General features: G+C 34.5%; 3 protein-coding genes across 9 annotated transcripts; 2 read left to right on the top strand and 1 right to left on the bottom strand.

The window, feature by feature from the left end:
- LOC107410377 (protein FAR1-RELATED SEQUENCE 3-like) lies at nt 1–4,391 on the top strand. Of its 4 annotated transcripts, none has more exons than XM_025070664.3 (6): nt 1–475; nt 905–2,601; nt 2,686–2,775; nt 3,053–3,193; nt 3,340–3,450; nt 3,641–4,391. In XM_025070664.3, exons 1-6 carry the CDS (start codon nt 259–261, stop codon nt 3,671–3,673), a joined length of 2,289 nt encoding a protein of 762 aa, XP_024926432.3. In that variant the 5' UTR covers nt 1–258; the 3' UTR covers nt 3,674–4,391. The 4 variants fall into 4 exon arrangements, with proteins under 4 accessions (XP_024926432.3, XP_024926433.3, XP_024926431.3 ...); XM_025070665.3 differs by having other exon boundaries at nt 3,803–4,390; XM_025070663.3 differs by having other exon boundaries at nt 917–2,601; nt 3,340–4,391.
- Nucleotides 4,392–5,252: 861 nt separating this feature from the next.
- On the top strand, nt 5,253–7,954 carry LOC107410344 (double-stranded RNA-binding protein 1-like). 4 transcript variants are annotated; one of them, XM_060812304.1, is made up of 5 exons: nt 5,253–5,714; nt 6,011–6,106; nt 6,391–6,812; nt 7,054–7,227; nt 7,377–7,954. In XM_060812304.1, exons 1-3 carry the CDS (start codon nt 5,498–5,500, stop codon nt 6,573–6,575), a joined length of 498 nt encoding a protein of 165 aa, XP_060668287.1. In that variant the 5' UTR covers nt 5,253–5,497; the 3' UTR covers nt 6,576–6,812; nt 7,054–7,227; nt 7,377–7,954. The 4 variants fall into 4 exon arrangements, with proteins under 4 accessions (XP_060668287.1, XP_060668286.1, XP_060668284.1 ...); XM_060812303.1 differs by having other exon boundaries at nt 5,255–5,714; nt 7,383–7,954; XM_060812301.1 differs by having other exon boundaries at nt 5,257–5,714.
- Nucleotides 7,955–8,197: 243 nt separating this feature from the next.
- On the bottom strand, nt 8,198–9,833 carry LOC107410386 (inactive protein RESTRICTED TEV MOVEMENT 2). The gene is made up of 2 exons (XM_016017813.4): nt 9,547–9,833; nt 8,198–9,333 (listed from the first exon to the last, which is right to left on the bottom strand). Exons 1-2 carry the CDS (start codon nt 9,656–9,658, stop codon nt 8,513–8,515), a joined length of 933 nt encoding a protein of 310 aa, XP_015873299.3. The 5' UTR covers nt 9,659–9,833; the 3' UTR covers nt 8,198–8,512.
- Nucleotides 9,834–11,055: the final 1,222 nt, after the last annotated feature.

The following is an 11,055-nucleotide window of genomic DNA, read 5'->3' as shown; positions in this document are numbered from 1 at the left end:
TGTTTATCAACCAGCCATACAGATAAAACGAGCAAGAGCAAAAACTATGGGGGAATATAGAAAGTACAACACGCGGGAAGCAGGGAAGAAGTTCTCATATTCTCGTTGCTTTCTTCTTCACTATCATTCTCTCTGAACAACCCAAAATATCAACTTTCAAAAACCCAAATCGTTTATAGTTTGTTTTTTCTTCTCAAAGACACAGAGAGAGATAGAGCTAAGATAGAAATAGTTGAAAGAGAGTTAAAGATAAAAACGATGTACAAGTCAAAGTTGCAAGAGCTTTGCCAACGGAAGAAATGGGCTTTACCAAGCTACACCTCCATAAAAGATGGTCCAGACCATATTCCACAGTTCCAAGCTTCTGTTATAGTTAATGGTTTAAGTTTTGATTCCCCTGTTTCCTGCAAGTCTTACAAAGATGCTCACAACCATGCTGCAATGCTTGCTTTCCTCCACTTCACTTCTCCTTCTGGTACTCTCTCATCTTTGCCTTTTTCGGTTTTCTTTTGCTCTATTTTTTTTCCCCCTTGAAAATGCTTTGAGGATTTTAGATTTTTTTTCGTTTGAAAAATGATAACCCTTTATTGGGATAAAGTTGATTTTCCTTTCTTGACTCTCTAAATCCTTTGAATCTTTTTTTTTGCCTGCATAAATTTTATGTAACTTGGTGGAGTTTGTCATTATTTTCTGGTTTATACCTGGTTTGGTCTTATATTGGAGAACTGTTAATGTTCCATACATGGGGTCTTTTAAGCCTGATGTTGCTCAACCTGGAATGCTTGGGAAAAAAAAAAAAAAGAAAAAAAAAAAAAAGAAGCCTTTTCTAAGATTAATTTTCAACTAATAATATGTGCCTTTATGTGGGATAATTAATTAATGTCATGTATGGTACTCTCACAAGGTTCCTTTGCAGAGAAGAAAAATTTTGAAGTTAAGAATACTCAGCCTACAGAATCAAAACGACCAGTTGAATTTAGCCGAAGAAGCCAGGGTGGTTCACAGCCTTCTAGTCTAAGAAGGACACTAGGGAGTGATTCTCAGAATTTGCTGGAGTATTTCAAGAAAATGCAGGCTGACAACCCCGGCTTCTTCTACGCAGTTCAACTTGATGAAGGTAATCAAATGAGTAATGTATTTTGGGCTGATTCGAGATCAAGAACCGCTTACAGTCATTTTGGTGATGTGGTTACTCTGGATACAACATGCAGAGTGAATCAGTATAAGGTCCCCTTTGCTCCATTTACAGGGGTGAACCATCATGGTCAGACAATTTTGTTCGGCTGTGCATTGCTTCTGGATGAGTCAGAAGCTTCTTTTATATGGCTGTTCAAGACATTCCTTACGGCGATGAATGATCAAACTCCTGTCTCTATTGTCACTGATCAAGACAGGGTCATACAGACTGCTGTTGCTCAAGTATTTCCTGAAGCTCGCCACTGCATTAGCAAGTGGCATGCTTTAAGAGAAGGCCGAGAGAAGTTGGCTCATATTTGTCTTGCGTATCCCAATTTTCAGGTCGAACTTTTTAACTGTATCAATCTGACTGAAACTATTGAGGAGTTTGAATCATCATGGAATTCTATTCTTGATAAATATGATCTGAGGAGAAATGGTTGGCTTCAATCATTATATAATGCTCGAGCTGAATGGGTTCCCGTCTATTTCCGAGATTCCTTTTTGGCTGCAATATCCCCTAATATATGTTCTGATAGTCCCTTTTTTGATGGCTATGTGAATCAACAGACCACTTTACCAATGTTCTTTAGGCAGTATGAAAGAGCTTTAGAAAACTTGTCTAAAAAGGAAATAGAAGCAGATTTTGATACAATTTGCACCATGCCTGCATTGCGGACATCATCTCCTATAGAGAAACAGGCTGCAAATCTTTATACAAGAAATTTTTTTACCAAATTTCAGGAAGAGTTAGTTGAATCTTTTGAATACACTGCAAATAGGACTCAAGGTGATGGAGCTGTTAGCACTTTCAAGGTTGCTAAATTTAAGGATGACAAGAAGGCATTTATTGTCACATTAAACAATCCTAAGATGAGAGCTAACTGTAGTTGTAAAATGTTTGAGTATTCAGGCATCCTTTGCAGACATGTTTTGAATGTTTTGACTGTGATAAATGTAGTTGCATTGCCATCCCATTACATTTTGAAACGATGGACAAGAAATGCAAAGAGTGGACCTGGTGCAGAAGAACGTAGTGGGGATCTACATGGTCAAGAATCTTTGACATTACGGTACAACAATCTTTGTTGGGAAGCCACTAGGTATGCAGAGGAAGGGGCAACTGCTGTTGAGACTTATCATGCTGCTCTGAGTGCTCTTAAAGATGGTGAGAAGAAGATTGCTCTTGTGAAGAAAAATATTGCTAAAGCTGCACCTCCTAGTTCCCAGGTTCGGGGAACTAGCTATGAAAATAGGAAGATCTCTGCATCAGCTTCAGATGCAATGCCATTACGTCAAGATGAAGTGTTTAGGAGATCTAATTTTAATGATGCTGGTGCTCCTGCACAAAGCGTTCCTGACTTGAATTCGCCACGCATGGCCACTGTGTCTCTTCACAGAGATGATGGTCCTCCTGAGAATATGGTATGGGGGAAGAATTGTTGTTTTGTTTCTGTTTTTTTACGTAAATTTTGGTGTTTGAAACAATGCATGTTGGCTTTTGCATAGGTTGTACTTCCTGTTCTAAAGTCAATGTCATGGGTGATGAAGAATAAGAATTCAACATCATGGAATAAAGTAGCTTTCATCAACCTAAAGGTATGCATATGATGCAAAACAAATTTGAAATTGTTGTCATTTCTTACCCCAAAATTGTTCAGTTTTTAATGTGTTGCCGAGAGGCTGGGGATTCATTAATACCTCTGAAGCTTATTCAGTTCGTTTAGGCTTATGTTGTCAGCTGAATTTCTTTTAGTAATTGATTGTTAACCATATCATAAGGCTTCTGGACTCAATTATTGTTTTTGGTTCTTGTAGCTTATATTACGCCCGAATAGTTTCTTACTTTTACGCATTTCACTATAATGTACTGCAGTTGCAAGATTTTAGCAGGACTCCATCAGCTGAATCGGAGTTCAAGTTTCATCTCTCAAAGGTCTTATTGAAACAGATGTTCAGGTCTATGATCGAACAGCTTTCAACACCAGCTAATAAAGTTGCTGTCATAAATTTAAAGGTATGAGAATTGAAGTTCTGGCTTACCTTATTTGCCTGTGCATTTTATAATTTCTATATCTAATAACTAAGAAGATAATAATTTGTAAATGTTGTATTTATGTTACACTTTTTTTTTGACTGATAATGTAATTTCTATTGGATCAGCTTCAAGAGACAACTCCAGAGGCGTCAGAGGTTGAATTTCAGGTGTCAAGGGAAACGTTAGGCACGATGCTAACATCAATGGCCAATTCTCGTCAGCATCTCTCAAATGCCGTAAGCAATTCTCTAAACAAGTATCTTTTTTGGTATATTTTTAAGTTCTAGTTCATGCACACCCCATAGGTCTTCAATTTGAGACATTTCAATGCAGTAATGCAGTCCGTGGTTTAAATTTGTTCTTTTTTTTCTTTTTTCTTTTTTTTAAATCATGGAAAAATTTTCAATGTGGCACTGCGAAAACCAGCCAAAGCCTTTACTGAAAAAGCAGCGGAAGTGAGAGACCATGGCAACTGTTCTTACCTTCCATATTGTATAGATATTTAAGAGACACAGAGATTTTTAGATACAAAGCATGATTGTGATTTCATTAACCAGTATATTCATAGGTATATTTACACTTTGACAGATTGTAAAAAGAAGGTACTGTAACAACTAACAACATCTATGTCTAAGGAGATTTGCAGCCATAGGTAATTTATACATGGAGAGTATGTCAGTGATTGATATCCATGTATTTCTTGATTTTGTGAGTGTCAATCTTTCCTTATAATATGCTCGCACGACATGGTGTATCCATTAGAGACACCAGTCTTGGGACCTAAGGAAGACAAAGCACTGCTTCGCCAGAGGTTTGGTAAGGACGTCCGCAAGCTGATGGTGAGTGGAGACATGAGACATTAGAGACTGTTAAAGCACACTAGTTGCAACCTTGTTACACACAATGTTATTGTCAATAGAAATGGAATTATGCTATTTGTCATCATCAATAATAACAAACAGTATTTTTCATTAAAAAAAAAAAAAAAGTGATCCATTTTGCAATGCAACACCGGATTAGCATAAAGGTGAGTGTCACTGAGATTGTCACATAGATGGTGTGGATGCTGAGATGGACAAATACAGTGCTCAGACTGCAAGTCAGTGAGTAAAGTGAGTTCGGCAGTGTCAAATGCGACAGCATGTTACTTGGCTTGTTTCTAGAGCAACAATATAATGAAAAAAAGAAAATAAATCATGCATCTCTTTGAAAGCTTATGATATATCTTTCTATATGACGAAATACAAAATTCTATTAATGGAAATTCTTTTATTTTGGTCAAATTTGGCTCAAAACAGAATTCTTATATGGTACTCTTTGACTAAATTATTTCAAAAATATATACAATTTAGAAAATTGAATTGAAAAGAAAATATAAAGGAAAAAAAAAATCACTATAATAGTAATTGGATTAAGTTGATCAAAGTGTTTGCTCAAGATTGATTTTGAGTTTGAAGGGGAAAAACATTCAGATACAACAATTTATATATAATAGTGTATTATTAACAATTTTATCTGCACGTAAAAACATGATAAATGCTATAGAAGAAATTAATTCATGAATCAAAAAATTTTTTAGACAATAGTTATGGCTTTTTTTTTTTTTTTTTTTTTTTGGGGGGATAAATTGGGGAGGGGGTATTTCACACAAATTTTATGAATCAAACCTTTTTTTTTTTTAATTTGTTTTTATTATTTAGAATGGTCTTATAAATCAAACTTGAATCTATTTATTTAAACTCTTTCTAAGTCTAATGAAACATAAATTGTAGCTATACACGTGAAAGACAATTACTGAAATACAAATACAATATTAATGAATTGAGATTCTCTCATTGAGATTCTCTCATAAAAAAGAAGAAGTTCTAATTGTAACACATGTACGCTAATGAAAAAATTAATAAGAAATAAAATAGATAAATAAGATTGTGTACAATTACATCCATCCTTCCAACCTATTTTCACTATCTCCACTCCAAAGGCATTCATCTGACGGGCCATCCTTACTTAGAAGGGCGTGGAAAAAATAAAATTGTTGGTTGATATGAACCAGAAAAACCAAAAACTTTGGGGGAATATAGAAAGTACAAACACGCGGGAAGCAGGGGGGCATTTTCATATTCTCGTTACTTCTTCTTCCTTATCATTCTCTTTTAAGAACCCAGATATCAACTTTCATAACCCAAATAGTTTCACAGAGAGAAAATTTCTCAAAGACACAGAAAGAGAGAGAGAGAGAGAGAGAGAGAGAGAGGATAGAAAGAAAGGAAGAGAGAAAGAAAAATGTACAAGACAAAGTTACAGGAACTTTGCCAACGGAAGAAATGGGCTTTACCTTGCTACACCTCCATGAAAGATGGACCAGACCATATTCCGGAGTTCAAAGCTTCTGTTGTCGTCAATGGTTTAAGCTTTGATTCCCCTGCTTCCTGCAAGTCTTCCAAAGACGCTCACAACCATGCTGCAATGCTTGCTTTCCTCCACTTCACTTCTCCTTCTGGTATTCTCTCTCATCTTTGCCTTTTTCCCATTTTGTTTTCTCTGTTTCTGTGTTTTATTTTTTTTATTTTCCTTGAATGTGCTTGAGGATTTTGTTTTTTTCTATGAGAAATGATAACCCTTTAATGGGATAAAATTAAGTTTCATTTTTAGTGAAATCTCTTAACTCTTTCAATATTTCTGCTTTACCTCGTCCTCTCTTATATTGGAGAACTATTAAGTGTTCATACATGGGGTCCGTGTTATTTTTGGCATAAAAGGATTTAAACTTTGATGTTGTTACCTTAATTTGCTCAGATTGTTCAACCTGGAATGTTGAACCCAAGATTGAAGAAGTAAAGAAGGAAGAAAAGGATGCTGAGATTCAATCAGATGCTATGAGTTTCACGGATGGTGAGGAACCTGTTTTGGAAGACTAACAATGTCTTTAGCAATCACTATTTTTGACTTTTCGTATTATCTGAATTGCTTGTGTTCTGTGTTTCCTAAAGTGAAAAAGTAAAGTTTGTATGGTAATTGAACTGGAAATATTTAGCTCCATTAGATGAAATTATGATCTCTTTTATAGCTTGAATTACATAATAGCATAGCAACAATAAAATTTCCAAGTTGAATATTTGGCATGCCTAGCTTTATGTTGTATGCATTTCATACGTTATTTGTTCACTTTCTTATAGATTACGTAGCTGAGTACGCTAACCGCTCCAAACTTCCAAAGGAGGAGAGGGCTGCTGCTGCAAAGGCTGGTTTAATGTCTAGGTCACTAGACAACTTTCAGAAGGAAAGTTTCCCAATTGAATTACTGTCATTTGCAGTGTTTCTGTGTCTATTAATGCAAGAGACTACTAGTGCAGCTTACTGATATATTTCTGTTTACAGGATGAGTCTGGAGTTTACAAGAATCTCTTACTAGAATTAACCAAGAGAGAATGTCTATGCATGCCAATTTATAGAACTACTAAATCTGATGCACATAGCATACCGACATTCTTTTCGTCCGTCGAAGTGGGGGGAGCAATGTTCTATGGGATGGCAGGAAAATCAGTAAAACAGGCAGAACATAGTGCTGCCATGATTGCCTACAAATCTCTCAATGAACGTAAGTCAAATGTTCGATTTTAGTGCATTTTTCACTTTGATATTTCTCAGGAAAAAAATAAAAAATGCCTTTTAGATGAATGGCAGTTCTTTAACCAAGTTGAATTGCCATAATAATAATAATAATAATAATATTTATAAGTCCAACCTTCTGTTTTTCTGTTTTCTCTAATAATATGTGCATTTATGTGGGATAATTAAGGTCATGTATGGTACTTTTACAAGTATCCTTTAATCTGTAGGTGGATTTACTCATGCCGATGGGTATAATTTCCCTAATCTGAATGAAAATGCTGCAAAAGCTACTTCAAGCCCGAAATTTGCAGTGACTACTGATTCACTTCAGGATGTCAAAGATGAAATTTTGATTCCATATCCAAATTTTACAAGTCAGGGACATTCTAAAGTAAAGAAAGGTATATACATATATATATAAGACTCTTTGTACAACAATTGTAGTGAGCTTTTGTTGATTCTCTTGTAGTTAGAAAGAATTCTGAGTTTGCATTAGCCCAAGGAACTGATATTTATCCATTCATGTATCATCTTATGTTAAAAATTCAAGAAACAGATTCAGCAGAGAAGCTAAGAGCTCATGTCAAACTCACCAGCAATGAGGACTGTAATACCTTTTCAGCAACGATGAAAAAGGAAGAAAAGGAAACAATTAATGCTGGAAAACAATTTTCATTTCCTAACTCAAAACCTTCACCTCAAGAACTTCTCATGTCTCCCAGATCCACACATCCCAATCTTTTTCGTATTTTGGATACTAGTTATGTGTGGAACACAACCAGAACAAGGAATTATTTGCTTTGCAACAGGGTGAGGGTGTACACTGAGTTTCCAGATTTTACATTCCCCAAGGGTATCACTGTGCTACCTATTGCTGAAGATAAATGGGTGGCTATTAGTTTGGAGTTCCCAAATGAAGAAAGTAATTGATCTTCCCCCATACTATACTTTCTTACATTCAAGAAGAAACTACAGGAGTTGCTATATATATGTATATTTATGTGTGTCTGTGTGTGCTTAATTTCTGTACTTATCTGTTCTAATTAAGCAGTTTAGTTCTTATACAGAGCAAATTTTACACTTTCCTGATGATGTTAAGACTTAAGACAATATGATTTTCGGTGTTCACTACTCGATTATACTCTATATTTAAATGATGCATATATATTTTTATAAATATCAGGTTTCTTTTGCATTCTGTTTCATTGTTTTATTATAAATTCACTATATATATATATAATTGAACTTAAAAAAATGTGTTGATTAGTCAAATTGCAGCAAATTGCATGGAGCTTTAAAAAAATATATGCTAACCAGTTTGCTAACATAAAAAAAACTATCCAGTATAGAGATTCATTACACAATTAATGATTGCATTGAAAAGTCAAATTCCAAGTCATTAAATTCCTTTATATTACACAAATTAAGAAACAGCGATTACATGTATAAAGATTTTTATTTCGTTCAAGAATCAACTGGAGAGTATACATATAATTAACCTACATTAGTACTTTCCAACCTTTTATTCAACTTCTTCTTCATCATCATCATCTACTTAATTGAAGATGCTTGTAGAATGCCATGCATTAGTGTGGCATGTAAGTACATATATATATATATATATACACACACACACACATATATATATATATATATATATATATGTATATATATGCCAAAAAATCATTACAGCTCTGCTGATCTCTTGGATTCTCCCTTGAAGGACTTGGATATTGCATCTTTAAGATACAATGTAAACACCACAAATAACAAAAGCCCCACAACCAAGTTCAACAATTTCCTTGGCTTCTTCACAATGGCCACCAGACCTTCTAACCTAGGCTGACCATCAGTAACGCCTCCTGCTTCTCCTTCTTTGCCAACTACTACTGTCTTTCCTCTTTCGTCCTTATTCTTCTCCTTCTCCATTGCCTTTATTTCATTAACATTACTTCTAGCATTATCTGCGCCTGCTGCTCTAGCTTCCTTGCTGTCCAAGTCTTTGCTTTCCTCGTATTTATTGCTTCCAACTTCTTTGCTTGGCTGCTTCTCCTTTTGAGATGGAGGTTTCTGCTGAGCAATAGTAGCATCGCCGGTTTTATCCTTAGTAGTTGGCACTCTACTGGGTTCTTTAGAAGGGCCTTGCTGTTTCTGAGCAATCTTATTTTTATCCTTGAGCTGTTGATCGGCAGCAGTAGTAGTAGTTGCGGGCTTTGGAAGCTTAGCAGTGGCAGGAGGAGTAGTTTCTGTGGCGGATTTTGGTTTTTCTTGTGCTTTGACATCAGGCGCAGGAGCAGGAGCAGGAGCAGGAGGTTTGGTTTTTGGCAACTTGACGTAAATAATGCCTTCGAAGAAGTTTGCAGAGATTTTGTCGGTGTCGCAGTTTTGTGGGATGGGGAATTCTTTCCGGAATTGGCTATTGACACCGGTAGGCCCCTGTCGTTCACCAGAAATCCTCAACTTCCCAGCTGAAGTTATTTGGACTCTAAGTTTCTCTCTCTTGAAACCTACAGGTAGATTAACATAATATATATAATTCAAGGCAACCAAAGAAATTAAATAACATTATCAACAAATGGAAGCAAATAACTAGCATTTTTGTGCTCATTGAGGAGCCCAACACAAAGATGATCAATATACATATCTATATAAATCACATGTAATCGGATATAAGGTGCTCAACATAAGCTGCAACATCATTTATATATACGTATAAATACCTGGTACATAGATCATGAGAGTGTCCAAGGCATCATTTGTTACCCATTCGGTTGCTGGTTCGAAATTTGCCTCATTTGGACTACGAACTGCAACAATTTGCTTTTCAGCCATCCTAATTTTAGAATTTTGGTTTGAAGAATATATGATATTTGTTGGTCTGATGGGTGGAAAGGCAAGGTCTGGTTTGGTTAGATTTATAAGCAGCAAGGGTCGTATTCATAGATATAGGTTGCAGATTGAGAAAATGAGAAATATTTGAAAAATTCTGTGGTTGGGTTTGGTTGGCTGACTAACGCGTTTTCTTTGGAGTTAGTTTATTCCTTATTTTGTTTCCATGATTTTATATGCTTTGTTGCTCACTTCATGCAATGGTAAAGTGATAGATTCCTTGTCCATTTCATACTCACTTTTGGAATCTTCTTTCTTCCTTCATGACAACCAAATCAATGCATGTTTCTTAAATTAATTTAATGTGAGAGTAAGTTCATTATCAATACGTGAATCAGCTGGCTGATTGTTCATATTTAAACATGTCGCCTAAAGTACTTGAATATGACCTTAGACTTACAAAATTTTCAAGATACTCCGATTCTTAGAACCAACTAATTAATTTTGTCTTCTAACAATTCATCTTTGATCTTTTGCACTTTGATGATGTCTCAAAAACTCTAATCACTTGCTTTTTGCATCTTTTACAACTTCTTCAACTAGAGAAAAAAAAAAAAAATGTCTTAACCATGAAAATGTTAATCCTAAATGCATTTTGAACATATGAACTAAGAATATTTTGCAATAAAGGATCACACTCAAGAAGATTGTAAACTTCACTATTACATTCATCAACAATTATACTTCTCTTTAAGCAACCAAAATTTTGTAATTTATTTACCAAAAAAGAGGGAAAAAAAAAACACTAAAATTTGTATTTTAATAATGGCCTACCTCATCTGTATTTTAAATGAAGCTCCATTACATGACAACCATGATATTCCTTCCTTAATTACTTTTATAAGTCAAGTAGCTAACCTATTACAAATATTAACTAGAGTCTCCATATAACATTGTTATTTCACGCGCAATAAGATTATAACAAACTAATAATTCACCATTCCCCATCAATAAATAAATAAATTCACTTTATTTTCATGAACAATATTAATATACTTCTCTTTTGCTAAATGATATACTTCCTTTGTTCTTCCTTTTTTTATTTATTTATTATTATTATTATAATCTGACAACTATATGGAATATTGCTTTTAGCAATAATATTATTTCTCCTATCTTCTCAATTTTTTTATTGTTCTTACAGCTAAGAAATAAGAATTAACTCCTCCATTGTTGTATCAATCGCCTTTAAATGGAACCAATTAAAAAGATATGTAATATAGAATAATTTTTTTTTTTTTTTACAAAATAAAATTGAACTTTATTATCATGAAGTCATGGACAACCCCAAAAAAAAAAAAAAAAAATTCAAGTCTTTTAATAATTGTTTTCAAAAAAAA

Source organism: Ziziphus jujuba, chromosome 10 (genome assembly GCF_031755915.1).
Source record: "Ziziphus jujuba cultivar Dongzao chromosome 10, ASM3175591v1".
Classification (NCBI taxonomy): Eukaryota; Viridiplantae; Streptophyta; class Magnoliopsida; order Rosales; family Rhamnaceae; genus Ziziphus; species Ziziphus jujuba.
Note: the sequence above shows the minus strand (reverse complement) of the source record. Positions and strands in the feature narration are given on the sequence as shown.